The 22,996-nt window shown below is 45.6% G+C and overlaps 1 protein-coding gene across 2 annotated transcripts in view; it reads right to left on the bottom strand.

Moving 5' to 3' along the window:
- The window catches only part of ALG14 (ALG14 UDP-N-acetylglucosaminyltransferase subunit), a 69,828-nt gene that overhangs the window by 44,419 nt on the left and 2,413 nt on the right, over positions 1–22,996 (bottom strand). For both annotated transcript variants that reach the window (XM_084756585.1, XM_084756584.1), the window contains exon 2: positions 20,702–20,853. In XM_084756585.1, the coding sequence (XP_084612711.1) occupies positions 20,702–20,853 (152 nt within the window). The remainder of the gene's footprint in view (positions 1–20,701; positions 20,854–22,996) is intronic.

Below are 22,996 nucleotides of genomic sequence, written 5' to 3'. Positions count from 1 at the left end.
ACCAAGGAATCCAGATGGCATCATAAACCACAATAGAGCAGACGGAGTGGCTATGAAGTCATTTCTTCTTGTTACCACACACTGAAACGTACAACACACTTACTATTTAATGGATGCCACACTATTGCAAAATCCTAGAACAAGATGAACACCCAAAATGTCCAAATTCCATTCACTGAGCATGTTTTCAGTTTTCTTTTACAATGTTAAAAATAATGTCCTCTCTTCCTATTTATAAATGTATGTACATATAAATATACATGTCCTTCAAATGCTTAGTAGATGTTTATCTCATGGGAACTGATGTATCATGGAGTGTTATGAATGAGGAAGTTGTGGTAGACTGAGCCTGCTGCCACCCAGCTGCCACCTCCAGCAAGCCAGCCTGTGGAGAGCTTAATCTAATCTTTCACTGTGAAGCAAGAGGACAGGACTCTCGTGGGATCTTCATCTAGGTTCAATGACCTTCCTACTCAGCTTCAGGGACTGTTCAGATGTGCAGTCAGGGTGAGCCTTGAACTTGAAGCGATTCTCCTGTCTGTGTATCCCAAGCACTGGGATTATAGGCTCCCCGACAGCCAGCTTACCCAGTCTGATTTGTTAGGTTTCCACCTTCCCTGAGAAACCCCTTGCCTAGGGAAAATAAATCAGAAATAATTATTGAATTATGACCCAAAGACTCTGAAGTCTTCTATGGGGAACAGTTGTCATGTTCTCCCTGCAGCGTTTTGGCTCCTTCTCTTGACAATATCCAGCTCATTCTTCTGGTCTTGGTGGTATTCATCCCATCTCACTTATCCCCAGCCGAAGCTCCCAAAAGAGCTTGGAACAGCTTCAGCATCACAGAGTATTTATTTCTAATGTATGTTGGGTGGCTTAACCAATCCTTCTGAAATCAAAATGACCATAATTTCCTCATATAAAAACATGGCCACTCCTGGCTCCTAAGGTAGGCTAAAACATGTATTTTCCAGTATATAAGACGGCTTTTTAAGCCCCCCAAATCCATGTCAAAGTCAGGGTCGTCTTATACACCAGGTACATCATGTCTGTCACATATAGTGGGGAGTGCTGTGCGGGGAGTATGAAGTAGGGAGGAGCAAGCTGCACACATCTTCCTGTACCTCGAGGAGGAGGAGGAAAATGTGAGCATGGGTTGGCTCTCCACCAGAACCTGCCCATTGGACTTGGGGAGCTGCAAGTCTTCAGGTTGAGTGTGGAGCGTGCTGTAAAGAGGCAGTGTAGGCTGACGCTGGCTGGGGGCCTGGCTATCTGTGCCCTGCCTGCAAATAGACACATGCCTGAGTCTGCTGCACAGGGTGTGTGTTGAAAGAGGGGTAGTCTTATACTGCGAGTATATTCCAAACTGTATTTTAACTGGAAAAGCTGAGGGTTGCCTTATATGCCCAGCCATCTTATCCACTGGAAAATATGGTAGATGGGAACACAACCCAACAGGAGACCATGAGGCAGATGTTTGCCAAGGCTTCTAGGAAACCGAGGCTTCCTCTCTCTGTCCATAAGCTGTAAGAGACCTGCAATTTACTTAGACAACCAGTACAAACTATGAAGCCCCGTGTTTATTCCCTTAACAATATGGCTTAAGGCAGCTCTGTGAGGAGCCATGTGCAGCTGCAGAAGACAGAGCCAAGAGACTTGGTGATAGCCTGTCATTAGTGATACCCTGGGCAGCTGCAGTGAGTCTTGCCCGAGGCTGGACTCCATTTTCGCCCCCTGTTTTGTAAGTGGCCAAATTCCTCTTATTCTCTTTGTTGTTTAAGCAACTGTTTATGATGCTGGATTTAAGAACTGTACTTATTTCAGATGCTGCTCTTATTATAATTAGTGTAAATTCCTTCACTCATCATTTATTAAACGAGTAATGAGCACTTAGCAGGTGACAAGAACTGAGGATGGATAAGACACTTAGCAGGAACTTACTTCAGTCCTGAAGGGAAATTCATGGAAATAATTGCGAACCAAAAGACAAGTATAGTAAGAGACACAATTATCATGTTAGTCACCACGTTAGAAACAATTAACTCCATCTTCATAGCTCACGCTTCCTGCAGGAGATGTGTGATCTGACTCACAATGGATGTAAAGTTTATGAAGGGTCCTGAGGCAGAGGCGGTGGCATGTGCACGTCAGAGGTCTGAGAAAGCAGGGAATATGTGCAGATAGAAAGCAGGGGACATGGGCTGGAGAGATGGAGCTTTTATTTATTTACTTATTGGGGGGGGTGTTTAAGAACAGCTAAAGAAGTTTATTACAATATATGTGATTATGAATTCAATCCATACAACATACTTTCCAAAACATCTAACTTGTTTTATAGCTAACCTTGTTGCTGCCATGCATGTCACGGGAGGAATATTGTTTTGTATCACCATATGAATTCTTTTCTTACAATCTTCAACAACTATTCACACCAAGGAGGTAAAATACCTTGGAACTAAGCTGTGCAGTCAAAGGCTGCACGTCTTTCATTCCACAAGCCGGTCTCTTTGAAAAGTTCCATTTACATGATTCCACTAAGCCAGGCTAGAGAGCACGTACTGGAATCTAAAGGAATGAGGCACTGGCCATTGTTAGAAGGGGATCTGGGATCAGATCTGCATTCAAGAAATACCACTCTGACAACTAGGAGAGAGAGCAGATGTGGGAAGGACTAGAGGAGGCAAAGCTGGGAGATAACACACATACACACACACACACACACACACACACACACACACACACTTCAGGGCAATGACTCTGTCAGTTAAGGTGGAGGAATAGAGAGTAAAGCATGGGGCTCAGCCAACCCGTAGGGAGCCTGAGGCTGCTCTCAAGTTTCTAGTTGCAGCAATCGTATTATCAAACCCTGAGAAGAGAATGCAGAAAGGGAAAAGACGTTGTGGGCATATCCTGTCCTCACTGGGGTCTACCTGTTTGTTTGTTTATTGCAGTACTTTACTTATAGTATTTATTGTAGAAAGCTTCAGGCACACCAGGCAAAGACTACCATTGAGTTTTATCCGTGTGTGTGTGTGTGTGTGTGTGTGTGTGTGTGTGTAGATGTGCACACTCTAGAGCAGGATGGTGCCTCCGGCTATCACTCTCCACGTTATAGCCTTTGAAACAGTCTCTCACAGTTTTGGCGAGGCTGGCTGGGCAGCAAGCGTTCAGGATCCACCTCCTCCAGTGCTGGAGTTACAAGCATGCAGCATCATGCCCAGCTTTTCATACGGGTGCCTGGGATTCGAGCTCAGGTCTCATGTCTGCAGAGCGAGAACCCTTGCCCACTGAGCAACCTTCCCAGGTGCTTTTCACTTTTTTTGCAGGCAGGATCTCACAGACAGCTCAGGGCGGCCTTGAACTTGTTCTGTAGTGCAGGCAGCTGGTCCTACCTCAGCTTGCCAGGCAGCCAGGGACACAGCCCCTTGCCGTGACCACCAGCTGCAGTCTGCTTTTGAGCATAATTCTGTGAGCCAGTGAAATTCTCCAGGTACAAACTCACTGTCAGTGTTAGAAATCGTGCATTTTGAGGGCTGCCAAGATGGCTCAGAGGGCAAATGAGATGGCAAGATGGTTCAGAAGGTAAAGGCATTGTGTGTCAAGATCAATCCCCAGGACCCACAATGGAAAACCATTTCCTGCAAGTTGTCCTCTGACCTCCACACGTGTCCATCCACATATCTACACACAAAACAAAATAAATAAATATAAAAGCATACACTTTTTAGGTAGAAATGGGGCAGGATGAGGCTCTGTTTGTGGAACACGGGCAATAGGCTGAGCTAGCAAGTACATGTACTGAGCACTGGTGATGGAGGAGGCTGAGACTCAGGACCTGAATTCCGGGCTCACACATCTCACCCTGGAGATGTGTGGCCCAGAGAGGCAGCCGCACTCGGAGCTGAGAAGCCAGCCAGGAGAGGCAGCTCTGGGGTCTTGGCTAGCTGAGGATCCCTGGAGGCGAGCTAAGGTTCTGTGATCCTAGCCAGGCTTCCTCATTTCACAGAAGAAGACAGAGGCCTAGAGAGATTGATTTGCCCAGACAGACAGACTTGTCCTGAGCAGGACCCAATGTGGAACGAGTGGCTCTCCTCCCCGCAGTCATGCAGTCAGCTACCGTGAGCCCTGAGCAGGCACCTGCAGGATGTGAACACCCTCTGAGTTTGCTGTTTCCTGTTCACTTCCCTGCCGACCTATAGGGTCCCCTGTCCATCCTGCCTACAACAGGAAACGAATAGCCACGCAGCCTTGCTACTTAGAGATATGAGGATTATGCAATCCCTAGTGTGACTGTGAGTACTAGGCTTCAGAAGTATTTCCTGGGCCTAATAGCTATGGAAAGCATCCAAGTGTTTGAAGGAAGGAGACAGGAAGTCCCCCAGTAAGCGGCATATTGATTTATAGCAACAGAAAAGAACTGGTAAGGCTGGGTATGGTGGTAAATAATATTTGGTAATAGATACATATTTTCTAACTCAGTTTGCTCATTGCATCTTACTTCATTCTGAATTGAGGTATGAGTTTCTCTGGGTTGAGATATTTTACTTTTATGTTGAACTAGCTGTAGATAATGTTTATTAGAATAAGGAAAAATGCACACACACACACACACACACACACACACACACACACACACATTAGTTACACTGTAAGAACAGAACTACAGCCAGGTGTGGTGGCACATCGCATGCCTTTAATCCCAGCACTCGGGAGGCAGAGGCAGGTGGATCTTTATGAGTTTGAGGCCAGCCTGGTCTACAGAGTGAGTTCTAGGACAGTCAAGGTGATACAAGAGACTCTGTCTAAAAAAAAAGAAAAAGAAAAGAAAAAAGGAAGGAGAGAGAGAGAGAGAGAGAGAGAGAGAGAGAGAGAGAGAGAACAAAAGAAAAGAACTGCACTAAAACACCAGTGCTGAGGTAGTTTCCACCTGAAGTGAAACCCCATAATTGCATTTATGTTGTTTACAGCCTTCTCTTTTCTTTCCTTCTTTCCTTCTTTCTTTCTCTCTTTCTCTCTTTCTCTCTTTCTTTCTTTCTTTCTTTCTTTCTTTCTTTCTTTCTTTCTTTCTTTCTTTCTTTCTAAGAACTGCTTGGACATTGTTTAGACCAGACACCAAATGCATTAAAGTCAAAGGCAGCATCCTCCCTCGTGGAAGGGGGTTGCATGTGGAAGTCTGCCAAGTCTGTTGTAGAGGAGCTGTTTGATGGATCTTGCAACCTTCAAACTTCCAGAGTTACATCCAAGGCAAACAATTCAAAGAAGAAAAGCCAACAAGAATATAGCACTCAAACTTCTGTGCTTTCACGAACCCCCTCCAAAACATCAGCGCGCATATTATAGTTTGCATTACGTTAGCGTGAATAAGTACTCCACAAGACTAAGTACTTACTCCACGTGACTAAGTAGTTACTTTGGTTGGCATTCTTCTGTTCTAAACAGTGTCTGGATTTGTACTGACTCTCTTCTGGTTTGGTCTTGTTCTGTTTCTCTGGAAGCTTCTGGTATCTTCTCTTTGTCCTTAATTTTGTTTTTTGTTTTGGTTTTTCGAGACAGGGTTTCTCTGTGTAGCCTTGGCTGTCCTGGACCCACTTTGTAGACCAGGCTGGCCTCGAACTCACAGTGATCCACCTGCCTCTGCCTCCCAAGTGCTGGGACTGAAGGCGTGCGCAACCACGCCCGGCTTGTCCTTAATTTTGAAACCTTCCATGGCGTACCTTGTGGTGGCTGTAGGTTGACTAGACTGGGTACTCCTTCCACTTTGAAGGTCACGTCCTTTTGGGTCTGGGGACATTTTCCTAGGCTGCCCTTTTGTTTGGAACTTTTCTCCTGTTTCCTTGGCTTTTCTGGGATAACCTTTAATGTTTTCTTTCTTTTCTTTGGGGGGGGGTGTTTCGAGACAGGGTTTCTCTGTGTAGCCTTGGCTGTCCTAGACTAGCTTTGTAGACCTGGCTGGCCTCGAACTCACAGCGATTGGCCTGCCTCTATCTCCCGAGTGCTGGGATTAAAGGCATGCCCCACCACACCCAGCTATTTTTTTTCTTATAGTTTATACCAGAATCTTCAGAGTCCACTGCTCTGCAGATTTAGTTTTCATCCTTGCACTAAAAATTTTAACAACAACAAAAACCTCAAGAGTGTGTTTCTGAGTTTTTCAAATAATTAGGTCTTATTCTTGGGGACATGATAGCCTCTCGGTTATCTGAAAATAACTGTTTTCTTTTAAGCTTCCCCCACCCTTCCCCTTTTCTCGAAATTCCTTTTGCTGATTGCTGGGTTCTTCTTAAGTGACAGGCATTCCTTGCGGATCTGATAGTGGTTATTGGCTCAACCCAGTGATTTTCTAGCAGAATAGAGGGACGGGAGACACTCGGGCTGTCTCGGCTGGTGGGTATGCCTGGTGGGAAGCATTCATGGGCTCCTGGTGGCTGGGAAGCACCCTGTAATACACACACCATTCTCCCACGACAAAGACTTAGGAGCCCCTGTGTCACAGCGAGGGCAGTAGCACTGCTTAGTTCGTATTAATGAGTGACGTGGTAGCGTATGAAGGTAGTGTATAAAGGGAACGAAGGGTAAAAAACAAACGGGACCCACATGTTAGAGCTTGTAGTTTTGTTCTGTTGAGCAAACTACTTTCTTCACAATTAATCTTTAACTCCTTGCCTGGAAGATAAAAATGGGGTATTCTGGGAACTGATGTGGAAAGGAGACCTAAGTAAGTGGTAGGTATTAGGGGGCAGGGGAAGTGTTTGCTCTTTGGAAGCCCCTGTTTTCTAGGGAAGATTTCACTCCATCTTCAGTTTGTCATGGGAGCACGAAGGCTAATACAGTTCAAGTGTTACAGCTCTGGTCTTCTACCCACCTAAAGCGAAGCATTTGAGAGCACAGCTGCTCTCAATGAAGGTTTCACTCAGGCTGAGTGGCTTCAGAGACAACTCAGTGGTGCTCTTATTAACGTGTGTGTGTGTGTGTGTGTGTGTGTGTGTGCGCGTGCGTGCGTGCGTGTGTGTGTGTGTGTGTGTGTGTGTGTGTGTGTGAATAGTTTATATGTAGCATGGTGGTGGGGGTAAATGTGGGGTGGGTGTGTTTGTGTAGTGTATGCGTATTGTGGTGTGGTATGTGTGTGTGGTGTATGATTTGTGAGTATTGTGTATGTATGTGTGGTGGTAATGGTGGTGGTATATATGGATGTGTGTGTATGCATATGTATGTGTGTGTGTGTGTGTGTGTGTGTGTGTGTAGACCTGAGGACAACATGAGGTGTCTTCCTCAAATACTCTTTGCCTTATTCATTAAGACAGGGTCTCTCACTGAGCTGAAGCTCACCAGTTTGACTAGGCTGGCTGACCAGTGAGCTCCAGGGAGCCCCCCACGCCTGCACAGATCACAGGCCTCTGCTGCACTGCCCAGCTTTGTATGTGGATGCTGGGCATCCACACTCATGTCCTTACGCTTACACACAGGCACTTTACTGATAGAGCCATCCTCCAGCTCCATTATCAGTTGACTTTTTTTTTTTTTTGAGACAGGGTTACTCTGTGTATTCCTGGCTGTCTTGGACTCACTTTGTAGGCCAGGCTGGCCTCGAACTCACATTGATCCCACTGCCTCTGCCTCCCAAGTGCTGGGATTATGGGCACCACGACGCCTGGCTATCAGGTGACCCTTGAGGTTTCTATTATTATGTTTTTCTCTCCAACTACACTAAAAGCTTCTTGAGGCAGCAAGACACTTGCTCCTTTTGTTCCTCACAAAATTTAGCAAAAAAAAAAAATGATTAGCCGCCCTTTTATGGTTTTCAAGAAATAATTATAGGGCTAGACAGATGGATAAGAGTGCTTCCTGTGCACCTGTGTACCAAACTGGTTATGATCTTACATGTACCTGCACCCCAATGGTATGGGAGGCGGGATGGAGGCAGGGGGATTGCTACAGCTTTCTGGGTGTTAACCTGGCACACTCACGTACTTGCATATCCCCCAAACACACACAAGAAATATTTTCCTGGGAGAAGGAAGTTTCAGATGAGACAACAAGAGCATCTGACATACATGTAGATATAAGCAAGGGCGGCGCAGCAAGGGCGGCGCAGCAAGGGCTTAGTTGTTCTGTTGTGCTAAGGACCAAATGTAAGCCCCTGTGCAGGACCCTGCTCCCAGCCCTGTGAACAAAGTCCAGAACACAAACTTCCTGCAGGTGGAAGGTGACTCCAGAGCTATGTACAGTGTCCTCTAACTCAAGAAAGGACCATTTGAAAGAGAAGAAAAGACAATAATATCTAACAGGGATGCAAGATCTTAACGAGGAGGAAGAAGAAAAGGAGGGAGAGGAGGGTCTCCTGTCTAACCTTGGCCAGAGCAGTCTGTAACACACACTAGTAATCATTGGTCATTCTGAAAGTTTCCAGAGTTAGCACAGGGTCAACAGCTCAATATTCTGTACTGTGCTACCACCTGGTGGCAGGATGAGGGAATGACATGAAACACTGCAATCTTGTCTGCAGAAAAAAGTACAATAAAAATTCTTTCTTGTTTTTTGTTTTTCAAGACAAGGTTTCTCTGTATAATAGCTCTGACTGTTCTGGAACTCTCTTTGTAGGCCATGCTGGCCTTGAACTCACAGAGATCTGCCTCCCTAGTGCTGGCATTAAAGGTGTGCACCACCACCGAGCCAGTGGAGGAATATTTTCCAAGCCTGTGGGACTTTTGGGGAAGGAAAACAAAAGAATAAACAGGTTGATGGAAGATGACAAGGTTTTGAAGAGGTGATCAGAGCCAGGGGAGCAAGGAGAGAGCAAGCAAATGTACAGAGCTCAGGAAAGCTTTGCCTGAATGCAAGAAGCACCCGCAAAACACCAAGTCTTTGAGCCACAGTGGAAGCTGCTGGTTAAGTCTAGGTGACATGAAACACTATAAAGTCACTTAGATATGCTCCTGTCACTGACTTCCCAGAGTGTGATGGCAAAGCAACAATATTCTTTACATGCATACATGCACACTCATATATAGGGTTTTTCTTCTTAAAAACTTAATGTGTATCATGTTTTGCCTGCATCTATATATGGTTTACACCTGGTGCCCATGGAGTTAGAAGATGGGGTCCTCTCCCAATTGAGAGTTACAGATAGGTGTAAGACACTATGTGGATACTGGGAACTGAACCTGGGTCCTCTGCAAGCCACTGAGCCATCTGTCCAGGCCAACAACAGTATTCTTCTTTTTTTTGGGGGGGGGGAGGGGAAAGTTCAAGGCAGGGTTTTTTTGTGTTGCCCTGGCTGTCCTGGACTTACTTTGTAGACCAGGCCAGCCTCGAACTCACAGTGATCCACCTACCTCTGCCTCCCGAGTGCTGGAATTAAAGGCATGCACCGCCATGCCCGGCCCACAACAGTATTCTTAGAACTGCCCAGATTAAAGGCTCTCAAGTCATGCTTGAGTCTCTTCTTCTTCCATCTCCCTCTACTCACTCCATTTCTGGGACTTGGACTCTGCCACTCCACCAACGTCTAGGAACATTACATGCTGTGGCTTCTGTGATGTGCCTTGTGCCTGAAACGCCCCTCTCGGTGTCTTCATCTTCTCCAGGCCCCGATGAGCAACTGCTCATCCCCATGTAATCAGTACAGCACTGTTCAGTTTTTCATGGGCCTCACAGTTATCTTAGCCACGGTGTCCAGCATTGCTCTTTTCTCAACTGCGGTGGAGAACATTCCATGACAGCAGGAATGGTCTTGGGTTGATTCTGTTAACTGATGAATCCGAACTAACCATACCAATGTGTGTCAAAGGGGGCAGATATTTATAGCTGAATAAAAAACAAGAGTTTTGCCAGATGAGGTGGGTTTTAATCTGAACACTCACATTCTGGAGGCAGAGGCAGGTGGATCTCTGTGAGTTCAAGGTCAGTCTGGTCTACATAGGGAATTCTAGGAAAGCCAGAATTATATAATAAAGAGACCTTGTCTCAAAACAAACAAATGCTACTATGTTAAGTGTATGTGTGTGTGTGTGTAAATGTATCAGTTTTAAACATCGAGAATATACCTCTACATTTACTTATATCATAATTAAATATCCCTTGGTAAGATTTCACTTTTATGTCCATATTATTTCCCCCTTAAAAGTTCCTGCCCAGTATTTAATATGGTGCCTTTTCCCGGTTATTTTCTCCAAGCTAATGCCAGCATGGGAAACAGCTACAATGTTATTGTATTATCTAGCTTGTAACAACACTTTTTAATACTTGCCCTACTTGATAGGCCTTTTAGCTACTTTTTGTTGTTGTTGCTAGATATAATCCTTATATAATACAAGTTTTTCTGTGGCCAGCCTGGTCAACACAGAGAAACCTTATTTCGGAAACAAACAAAACAAAAATTTGTAGACCAGGTTGGCTTCGAACTCAAAGAGATCCACCTGTCTCTGCCTCCCAAATGCTGGGATTAACGGTGTGTGCCATGCCCAGCATAATATAAGATTTTATTTCTCCTCTCAGTATTTATACTTATTATTTCATTATAGGCAAGAAGTTAAAAACAAAAAGTGGCATGACTAATGGCAGATCTTTTTATTCTGCTTTTGCTTTTAAACAGTGTCTCCAATGAACACTGGCTTTTGGTTTCAATTATATTTTTCTATATTAAGGAAACCACTGGAAACATTAGGATGTTGAATAATTGGGGCAATCAAGTGCATTAGGAAGCTAACTATGGACAGCCAGGGACATGAGTGTGATACAAAGCCAAGAAAAGTCCAAAGTAACTGCAGCATAGATGAGATTTGTGCCTAAGAGTTTCTCCGTGTCTCGGCTTAAGCAGATTATCTAAAATCATGAGCAGAGGCATTGGTTTCACTGAAAACAGAACATGAGTTTGGGATATCTGATACATTGGTCTCTGCTCCACATATTTACTATTATGAAATATAAATGCAGCAAGGACAGGCTCGGGCCAAGGTGTGCCCGTGAGAAATTACGTCACGCAACACATCTGGTATAAGGAGGTTTATTGGGGAGAGGAGTGAGGATCTGGAGAAGGGGTAGAGTCAGTGAAGGAGCCATGAGGGTAGAGGGGGAGGAGAGAGGGAGAAAAGGGGGGAGCCTAGGACAGAGAGAGAGAGAGAGAAAGGCTGGGCTGATGGATGACCAAGGTAACCAACCACATCATTAATGGCCTTTTGCTACCAGTGATCTTTATAATTGGAAGGAAAGGAAAGGCATGCCAGGTTTTCAGAGGACCCAAAGGACCTCACAGAATTGTTCAATACTGTTCTTGTCATGCATCAGCCCACTTGGTATGATTGTCAGCAGCTGTTACAGATTTACCAAGGAGGAAAGAGAACGCATCCAGACAGAGGCTAGGAAGCTGGTTCCAGGCATTAATGGGGAGCCCATCACTGACCAGGCCATTATAGATGGCAGCTTCTCCCTGCAGAGGCCTGCATGGGACTATAACAAGGCTGCAGGTAAGGAGAGGCTCTTGGTCTACTGCTTGGTTCTGTTGGCAGGTCTCAAAGCAGCGGCCAGGAGGCCAACTAGTTGGACCAAGGTCTATGATGTTAAAAGCAGGGGTCAGATGAAAATCCAGCAGCTTCTTAGAAAGGGTCATGGAGGCTTTCAGGAGATTCACACCATATAATCCAGAGGCTGCTGAGCATAAGGCTCCAGTTGCAATGTCCTTTGTAGCTCAGGAGGTGCTGGATATCAGGCGGAAACTCCAGAGCCTACATGACTTACAGGAAAAGAGTCTCAGAGATTTAGTAACCTTAGCAGCTGAGGTGTATAACAATAGGGAACGTTCAGAGGAAAAGCAAATGAGAGTCAAGCAAAAGTGTCAAAAACAAACAAACAAACAAACATGGCACATATGATGGCCAGAGTGCTCCTGGCTGCCACCTTGGAGCCAGAAGACTGCCACAGATGTCTGAAAGAGATGACATGTGACCCTGAAGGTAAAGGGTGCTGCAGGGGAAAGCCTAGACTGAGTTGCAACCATTGCACCTACTGCAAGGAGGAGGGACATTGGGCAAGAGAATGGCCCAAAATAAGAGGGACTCAGAAGGTCCTCCCCCTGGGGTCAGATGATGGCGAAGACTGATGGGGATGAGGTTTGGAGCCCCTCCCTGAACCTAGGGTAACCCTAAAAGTGAAGGGAAACCTGTAGACTTCCTGGCTGACACAGGGGACCAACATTGCATCGTGTTGCAGCCAAAAGGCCTGCTGTCTAATAAAGCATCGGCGCAAGAGGCCACCGGAATGAAACAGTATCCATGGACTACGGGAAGAATGGTGGGCTTAGAGATGGGCCAGGTAACCCACTCATTTAAGGTGATACCAGATTGCCCCTATCCCCTTCTGGGAAGGGCTTAGGAACTCCTAACCAAACTAGGAGCACAAATACATTTCTCCTCAAATATCATCAATGTCATTGATCTACAGAGGGCCCCCGGTTCTTATCCTCACCACCACCTTGGCAGATGAATATAGGCTTTTTAGTCCAGCAATAGGACCAGAGATAGAAGTCTGGCTGGAAGGCTTCCCTCAGGCATGGGCCGAGATTGGGGGGTATGGGATTTGCCAAGCACAGACCACCCATTTTTGTTGAGTTGAAGCCTGGTGCAGGTCTGATCAGAGTCTGGCAGTACCTAATGCCTTTAGAAGCTAAAAAGGGCATCATTCCTCATATCCAATGGCTGTTGGAATTGGGGGTTCTCAGGCAATGTCAGGCAGGCTGGAACACGCCTTTATTGCCAGTTAGGAAACCACACTCAAATTACTATCCAGCTGGACCTCCAAGAGATCAACAAACGAGTGATGGATATTCATCTGACCGTGCCAAACCCATATAACCCTCCTGAGTGCCCTGTCCCCAGGACATCAGTGGTATGCTCTCCTAGATCTGAAGGATGCTTTTTTATGCCTGCCTCTTGCCCCCAAAAGTCAAGATTACTTTGCATTTGAATGGCATGATCTAGATGTCGGGATAAGTGGACAACTGACCTGGACAAGACTGCCACAAGGCTTCAAAAACTCCCTGATGACCTTTGATGAGGCCCTACACGGGGTCTTGAGTGAGTACGAGAACTGCACCCCCAAGATACTCCCTTGCAGTATGTGGATGACCTGTTGGTAGCTACTACTGATGAAAAACCTGCCTATGAGCGACAAAGGACTTGCTCCAAACATTAGGAGCCTTCACAAAGAAAGCCTAAATATGCAAATAAGAAGTACAATCTCTGGGCTACTTTCCGCGCCCCCGCCCCCTCCCCCGACAGATTTCTCTGTGTAGCCTTGGCTGTCCTGGAGTTGCACTGTAGACCAGGCTGGCCTCGAACTCACAGAGATCCGCCTGCCTCTGCCTCCTGAATGCTGCTTTTTTAAGGTGTACACCACCATGCCCGGCCCTGGGCTACATTTTAAAGGAAGGTAAGAGATGGTTGTCAGATGCCTGCAAGGAAACGGTCCTTAAGATCCCACCCCCTAAAAGCCCGAGGCCAATGTGGGAATTTTTAGGGCTGGCTGGGTTCTGTAGGCTCTGGTACCAAGCTTTGCAGAGCTCACTAAGCCACTTTATGCAGCCACTAAAGAACAAACTGGTGGCTTCTCGTGGATAGCTGAGTACGAGCAAGCTTTTGACGCCATAAAAGGGGCATTGCTGTCTGCCCCGGCTCTTGGACTGCCCGATGTCACTAAGCCATTCCAGCTGTCATAGATGAAAAGAAAGGAATTGCCAAAGGTGTTCTCGCCCAGACACTCGGGCCATGGAAAAGACCAGTAGTTTATTTGTCCAAGAGATTGCACCCCGTGGCTGGCTGGCCCCCTTGCCTTCACATCATTGCTGCGGTAGCATTGCTAGTTTAAGATGCTGACAAAATGACCCTCGGACAGGACTTGATCAAAACTACCCCTCATGACATCAAGGGGGTCCTCAAGCAGCCCCCAGATCGATGGCTGCGCAATGTATGCCTAACCCACTACCAGGCATTACTTTTAAATTTGCCCAGAGTCATCATCCAGGCACCAACCTCCTTGAACCCAGCCACCCTGCTCCTGGACCCAGACCTGGACACTCCTCTGCACGACTGAGTTGGGATCCTGGCCCAGGTGCATGGGGTCCAAGATGATCTGCAGGATGTCCCCTTGGCCAACGCTGATGAAATCTGGTTTAGGGATGGGAGGAGCTTCATTCAGGATGGCAAGAGGTGTGCAGGGGCAGCAGTTGTGTCCTTAACTATAACCATATGGGCAAAGCCCCTCCCGGTCAGGACTTAGTTCAAAATGCTGAGCTGATGGCATTAACAAAGGCACTGACTATTAGGAAAGGATGTGAGACTAAATGTGTACACTGACAGTCAGTATGCTTTTGCCACTGCTCATGAATATGGAGCTATCTACTGGGAGCCGGACCTAGTGATAGCTGAAAGAAAAACTATTAAAAACAAAGAAGAAATATCAGCATTATTAGAAGCCGTTTGGCTTCTCAAAAGACTGGCTATCACTTTCTGCCCAGGACATCAGAGGGTAGACATTCCCATCACGATAGATAACACCTGAGCTGACCAGATGGCAAAAGCAATTGCATTAGAGGCTGAGCCTTTCCTGACCTTAGCTGACTGTGGAGATTCAGTCCTCCCCAAACAACCAAACTACTCCCCGGAGGATATTAAATGGGCCTGAAAGCTGCCCATGTCTCAATGTTTACATGGGTGGTGGAGTTCAACAGAAGGAAACCTAGTACTACTTGAAAAGCTGGGGACAAAGATGTTAGAAAAGATTCACCGCTCTCCCCACATGGGCATCCGAAGGATGCAAGATTTGGTGCAGCAATCTACAGTTACAACTAAAAACGCAAATTCAAAAATTGAAGACACTGTTGAAAATTGCAAGGCATGCCAATTGACAAATACTATGCCTAACGGCAAAAATTCAGGCACTCATGTGCAAGGTAAGAGACTTCATGGAGTTAAAACCAGCTAAATATAGCTATAAGTATTTGTTAGTCTTTGTAGACATCTATTCAAGATGGATGGAAGCTTTCCTGATGGAACATGAGACAGCTCTGGTAGTAGCCAAGAAGTTTCTAGAAGAAAACTTTACAAGGTATGGCTTCTTTCAGATGATAGGGTCATACAATGGACTAGCTTTTGTGTCCAAGGTAAGTCAGAGTTCGTCCATGGTCCTGGGGATTGATTGGAAACTGCACTGTGCTTATAGACCTCAGAGTTCAGGGCAGGTAGAGAGGATGAACAGAACTCTAAAAGACCTTAACTAAATTGACCTTAGAGACAGCAGGGAATCGGGTGGCTGTCCTTCCCTTCGCACTCTATTGAATGCATAAGTCCCCTTACCAAATGGGACTTACCCCTTTTGAGATATTTGGGGTTCCTCCTCCCACTATCCCTAACCTTCAAGTTGAGGTCATCACAAAAATGTCTGGCCTAAGCTAAGAGCCCTTTATGAATCAGGTCCACCACCAGAACCTCACTGGTTCCGATCAGGAGATGGGTTCTACGTCAGAAGACATCGCCAGGGGCACTAGAATCAGGCTGGAAAGGACCATACATGGTGCTGCTGACAACGCCAACTGCATTGCAGTCTCAAAGTTGACCACATTGTGATCCATTACACACACACCAAACCAGCCAACCCCTTTGTGACCGAGGAGATAATCAATGTGACCACGGGGGAAGTTATCTTGGCCACCTCCAACATCCGTCTCAGACAGCTGGTGGTCTGAACTCCACTTTCATCTCTGTGACTTAGCTGCTGGAGATAACAATTGGGATGTGCCAGATTGGAAGGCTGGTTCTCCTGGTATGCCTGAGTGTCCAATGGTGCCTCGTCCCAGTCATTCAGGAAGAACGTGTTCTGAGTTTCGGCTAAGACAGCACATTGGGGAGCCTGGTTGCTATGGGGCAGAATCCAGGAACGTACTATCGATGGCTGAATTTTATGTTTGTCTCAGGGACTGGAGAGATCAGGCCCAGAGCCGTAAGTGTGGGGAAGTGGGAGACTTTTTTTGTATAGTCAATCAACAGGTTGGATGAGCTGGAGACCTGGAGTCCAGTCTGACCTGATCCAACTGACTAGAGGACCATGACCACCAACTATGTATCATTATATATATATATATATATATATATATATATATATATATATATATATATATACACATATATATATATATAGTGTGTGGCTCTGGTCTGTGTGACCACTTCACTTGCAACCCCCTGAAACTAAGGCTTACTGACAAGGGCAAAAAGTTTCCTAACTGGGAGAGGGGACAGACCTGAGGCCTGTGCTTGTACTGCTCTGGGGCGACATACGGCTCTGGGTTCCTTTTTAAGGTACAATTACTAGCCACCCCCTGGGTCAGATGAGCAGTAGGCCCCAATCCAGTTTTGAGGTCCAAACCCTGACACTCTGAACGCCTACATACTCGTACTGCAATCTCCAGGGTCTCCACAAGCCCAATGATTAATTTTAACAACTCCAGAACATAACAAGCAAAACTTTGGCACCTACAGTGAGGGGAGGCCCCTACTTAGACAATGAACTAATTGGGACCCTTATGCAGCAAACCTACCAGACGATGAATGGTTCCAGACCAGATCTAACTGAGTCATGCCGGCTCTGTTATTTACCTACCCCTCCATACTACTAGAGCATTGCATTTAGTGGGCAAGTATCCTATTCAGGAAGCCCACAAGACTGCAGGTGGGTACAGGCTGGCCAGGCCGGTCTAACTTTCCAGGATGTCTCCAGCACGGTACCTGCATAGGCAAAATACCCTCCTCCCATGAAGTCTTGTATAACAGGGACCCTAGAAGTCGCACCAAATGATTTAATGATTCATACCCGATTCTCCCCAAGCAAAGATGGTGGGCATGTTCTATGGGACTAACACCCTGCATACATTCTAAAGTGTTAGACTGGACTGCAGGGTGCATCTTATTCCTAGGATTACTTATTATACAGATGAGGAGATGAGCCAAACAATGCTCGAGGCACCAACAACAACAGGACTAAGGAGACAGAGAAGAGAGCCGTTTACTGCTATTACCCTAACAATGTTACTAGGGTTGGGATTAGCAGGTGCAAGGACCAGAATTTCTGCACTGGTGACACAGAGCCATAGCTAGAATAGCCTCAGAATAGCATTAGATGCAGATATTCAAAATCTGGAAAAGTCTATCTCTCACTCACAAGAGTCATTGACCTCACTGGCAGAGGTTGTATTACAAATTAGAAGAGGGCAGATTTATTCTTTCTCCAGCAGGCAGGACTCTGTGCGGCTCTCAGGGAGGATTGTTGTTTCTAAGCTGATCACTCTGGAGCTGACAAGGAGTCATCAGCTAGAGTTAGAGAAAATTTGGCTAAATGTGAGAGAGAATATAACGCTGAGCAAATGTGGCTAGCATCCTGGTTCAGTGCTTCCCCCTGGTTTACTACCTTGCTTTCTGCTCTAATAGGACCCTTACTAATACTGCTATTATTGCTTACTTTGGGCCCATGCATTTTAGATTAGTTGCCTTCATCAAGCAAAGATTGGGCACCATCCAGCTAATGGTCATGAGGGTGCAGTACTTGGCTCTACAACAGGCAGATTCAGTAGAATAAATCTCAGGAAGACTCATGATTGGGCCTTCAATGAACCTATCAGAGTGGGGAATGAGAGACCAGAAGAATTAAAATTGGATTTCAGAGTCACTGGGGCAAAGTTGAAGGAATAGGCCTACAGGCCTAAGCAAGGACCTGGCATGAGGAGGCAGCCGTGAGGAGGAACTAGCCTTGCTGAATTCCTGTTTGCCCATCAGAGATATTGTTGCCAGGGAAACCAGCCCAGAGGGCCCCCTCAGCTCATTACTAAGGTCATATAGCCTTGTTCCTGGAAATCCACAGAATGTGCTAATTGCCCCTCTTCCCTGGCAATAGCCAAGCAGCACAGAACAGGACACTCCAACTGAAACCTGAGACCAGATGTACTCCCCCCACCCCCCCACCCACCCCCACCTCCCTAACCCCCCACCCCCCGGCAAGGGAGAACAAAGAAAACCAGAACCATTTATGGTTTTTGTGCCCTCTCACAACCAATCGTTTTAAAACACAGTACGCTCTTTTGGATCTTAACCAATAGATGCTTGCCAGGCTGAAATTCTCCTGCTTTAGGCATGCTGGGAAAGGGACCTATAAATTACCTTTAACTCAGAGTTCAGGGCCCTCCTCCTGATACCACTGCAATGGTGAGATTTACAAGCCTGGCTCAAGCTGTGAATAAAGTTCCTCTTGTGCTTGCATCGGTTTCGTCTCCTGGTGGTCTTTTGGGGATCTTGTGAAACAGGCACAACAAACTGAAGACAATAAATTATAGGTTTTAATTTATAAACTAAGCTGGGCATGGTGATGAACATCTTTAATCCCAGCACTTGGGAGGCAGAGGCAGGTGGAGCACTGAGTTCGAGGCCAGCCTGGTCTAGAAAGGAGTCTAGGACACCTAAAGCTACACAGAGAAAGCCTGTCTCAAAAAAACCAAAAAATAAAATAAAAAATTATAAACTAGCTCCCACCTGCTCCTGAAGCCCCTTAACACAGTCTATATGACTATATGCATATGCACTAATCCTTGGTTGTATGCCCTATACTGCCCTACAGGAACAGACACGAGGACACAAGGAGAGGATGGAGGAGGGAGGGAAGGAGGAGAGAGAATATGCAAGAGAATGGTACACAGGACCAACCCACAAAGGACAATTCCCTCCTACATCTTTTTCCAGCCCTGGATTCAAGAATAGAGATTCTTTCAGAACGAGACATCATTGTTCCTGCAGTGGCTGTGCTGCCCCAGCAGGAAATTAAGTGACAGAGGAAAGGTACCAAATAGATACACTCCTTCCTTACTTTAATACCACTTCGGTGGTTAAAGTGATATGAGAGTTTAAAAACAGCTCAAAAGTCAACAACTTCTGTCCTCATAGGACAGGCAGATGAAGACAGAAAGGCCACGTGGTAATGGCAGCAGAGACTGGAGGGACGTAGGTACAACCTAAGGTAGGTCAAGGGCTGCCGGAAAACACCAGGAGTCAGGACCAGGCAAGGAGGGCCCTTTTCCTAGAGACTTCTGAGGAGGCACAATGCTCTGACACCCTGACTTCAGACTTCACAGGCCCCAGAGCTGTGAGAAAAATCCATGTGTTGAGGCTGCCTACTTTATGGTGCCTTACAACTACGACAGTAGGTCCTGAGAAGTTAGTAAGTATAGTATTGCTTCCTATAATAGGAAGTGTCAGCTGATCTCACACACAGGAAAAGTACTACACATTGTCCTATGGCTGAATGAAAGGATATGAATCTATATAGGTTTATATTCTGGTCTTATTTGATATAGATTTTTCCAAGACTAAAGTTTAACAGTATGTTAGTTTTGGGCATGGTTATAAGTTACATTGACTTTTATAAAAGTTAGTAAATGTAGGGGGGGGGGGGGGTGGAGATTAAAGGGAGTAGGGGGAGGAGCTCCATTAGTGGATTTTAAATTCCAACCAAGAGAAGACCCACCCAACCTGGGAAACAGGATACAGCGGAGTCCGGAACCACAGAAGACCAGATGTCTAGTTTCTCATTTTACTATTGTATATGATCTTCAGTCTTCAGCCTAGAAATAATCTTTATCTACTGTTGAGAACATGATCCAATGGCACCCCAGTTTTATCTTGTATAGATCTTGCCCCCGAAGAGAGATGAATTCTATTCTCTGGGTCTGCAAGTGCAAAAATCCCAGACTCCGATGACCTGAATTTTATCCGTTGTCCTCTTTTGAGCTACCTGATGCAGCCTTACGGCTGGGTAATCCACAGAGAAAGATGGAAGGTCACACAAGGAGTACTTCTTCAATAACAGTGACTTTACCTTTTTTTTTTTTTTTTTTTACATCACTGAGTTCTGAAAAAAATTATAACAACAAAAAAATTGCTGAAATAGGCTGGGTGGGGGTGGCACAAGCCTTTGATCCCAGCACTTGGGAAACAGAGGCAGGTGGATCTCTGAGTTTGAGGCCAGCCTGGTCTACAAAGCAAGTGAGTACAAGACAGCCCAGGCTACACAGAGAAACCTTGTCTCAAAAAACAAAAACAGAACAAAAAGCTATAATAAAGCCATCAATGGTGGACAAAGAAATCACTTTAAAGGTGGGCATGGTAGCACATGCCTTTAATCCCAGCACTCGGGAGGCAGAGGCAGGCGGATCGCTGTGAGTTGCAGGCAGTCTGGTCTACAAAGTGAGTCCAGGACACCAATACTAACACAGAGAACTCTGTCTTGAAAAACCAAAAAAAAAAAAAAAAAAAAAAAAAGATTTAAAGATGTGATTATAGATAATACATAAGATAAATAAACATTAATAAAGAACTTTAATGAAAATCCAAAAAGTATATTACTGAATGCTTTAAATATGTAACTATAAACCAAAACAATTTTCACTATTGAATTCAATCAAAAAATGTTTTCTCTAAAATAATATGAGAGCAGGAACTACTTTTAATTTGAAGATTTATTTAAGAAATTCTTATCTTTTGGTAGTAAAGGATACTTACTTCTCTACCAGTACACATTTTATTGTCTATTGTGGGCACAGTACTGGAATATTCTGGAATTATTTTCAGAGACAAATTTGACGAGCAACTTGCAACTTATAGAAATGATCGCGTACCTCAGTAGCAGGGTCTCTCTTGGCTCGAGCATGTTCAAAAGAACGAATCTTCTTGGCACTCATCCCGTCAGAGTCAGCAAACACATAATGCCTCGGTGAGTACGCACTGGACAAGCTTCCAACCAGCCTCAGGATCTCAGTGGTGTGTCCGCCTGGAGACAAGCAGAATGTGGTCTAAGATCAGGGACATGATGGGGAAGGGTCTTTGGAGAGGAAGCTTAATGGTTAAGAGCACTTGCTGCTCCTGTTTCCCACACCCATCTGTAACTCCAGTTCCAGGGTGCCTGACACTTTCTTCTGCCTTCCATAGGACCAGACATGCACATGGTATACATACATACACATAGGCGAGGCACTCATGCATATACATCGAAGGAAAAAAAGGGAGAAGAAATGCAATATGGACTGGAGAGATGGCTCAATACTTAAAGATCACGTACTTCAGCCAGAGGTGGTGGTGCAGACCTGTAATCCCAGCACTTGGGAGGCAGAGACAGGTGGATCTCTGCGTGTTCAAGGCCAGCCTGGTCTACAGTGCTAGTCAGGGCAGCCAGGGTACACAGAGAAACCCTGTCTTGAAAAACAAAACAAAACTAAACAAAAAGGTCATGTACTTCTATTGTAGAGGACCCAAGTTCAGGCCTTAGCACCTGCGTTGGGCAACTCCAGCTTCAGGAATCTGATGCTGGCACACACATGCACATACTCCACACACAGATACGATACACATAATTAAAAATAAAATCTTTTCTGGATAGTGGTGGTGCACACCCTTAAACCCAGCGCTCAGGAGGCAGAGGCAGGCAGATCTCTGAGTTCAAGGCCAAGCCTGGTCTACAGAGCGAGATCCAGGACAGCCAGGGCTACACAGAGAACCTGTCTCAGTAAACTAAAAACATAAATACATAAACAAACAAAACCAGAGAACATACAATCTATGCCCTTGCATAAGCATTGCTTTTATATAGAAGATAATAAATGTATTAAAAATAGTGCTATCACTAGAAAAATGAGGACAATAAATGGGAGTATAAGATACTTTTCTTGATTTCCTGAATCAAGAAAACTGGTGAGGAAAGGGCGAGACACACACACACTCATGCACGCATGCGTGTGCACACACACACACACTCATGCACACATGCGTGTGCGCGCACACACACATACACATACACACTCATGCACGCATGCGTGTGCACACACACACACACACACTCATGCACACACTTAGCAAGAGAATGAAAGGCAGGAGGAAAAGCCACTAAAATGCAACGACAAAGGGCTATGAAAAATCAACACCCTCAAAATAAGATGACCCTGGAAAAGCTAAGATGAAGAAATAACAGACAGTTAGGGGTGGGGAACCTTTGGGCAGAGGCAGGCGTTAGTGCATGAGACAAGTGAGATGTGGGCTGTTCTCATGGGGCAACGGGAACACTTGGGAACAGGGGTAAAGGCGATGTGAGGTCAGGCAAGCAGGACGAAGACCAGACAAGGAGCCTTCTTCTGTCTGGAGAAACAACTTAACGAGCACTGACATCACAGTGTGAGCTTCCTGAAGGAGAGCCGTGGCCATTCTAACCTCTGGTCCTAACAGAGGTCTCCGCAAACTGAGGTCTTCAACTGGCTACCAAGGCTACCAAAGGAGTCTATGTTCTGTTTCCTAAATTTTGCAGTTTAAAAAAAAAAAACGGTAACACTTTATTCTCAAAATCCTGACTTTAAAAATCAATTACAGCCGGGCAATGGTGGTGCACGCCTTTAAGTTCAGCATTCAGGAGGCAGAGGCAGGTGAGTATCTCTGTACATCTGAGGCTAGCCTAGTCTACAGCGTGAGCTCTAGGACAGCCTGAGCCACATAAAAAAAACAAAACACCTGTCTCAAAAACCAAACAAAACAATAAATAAATAAAAATTTAAAATATCAATTACAGTTGGGGGCTGGAGAGATGGTTCCACAGTTAAGGGTTCTCTCTGCTCTTTCAGAGGACTGGAGTTTGGCTCCCAGCATCCACGTGGAGTGACTCACAACTGCCTATAACTCCAGCTCCGGGAGATATGATCTCCTCTTGTAGCAGCCAGTGCTTACTCACCGAGGCATTATGTTTTTGCTGACCGTGATGAGATGACTACATCAACAACACACATTCACTCAGGACTCCACTGAGTCCTTACAGCATCCCTGGACCTGGAGTTGTGGGTGATTGTGAGCCACCATATGGTGCTGGGACCCAACCCCTGGTTCTCCGTAAGAACAAAGACTCTTAACTGCTGACCCATCTCTCCCGCTCTTCC

Source organism: Acomys minous (assembly GCF_964271855.1).
Source record: "Acomys minous genome assembly, chromosome: 14".
Lineage (NCBI taxonomy): Eukaryota > Metazoa > Chordata > Mammalia > Rodentia > Muridae > Acomys > Acomys minous.
This window is presented reverse-complemented; position numbering and strand designations above follow the sequence as displayed.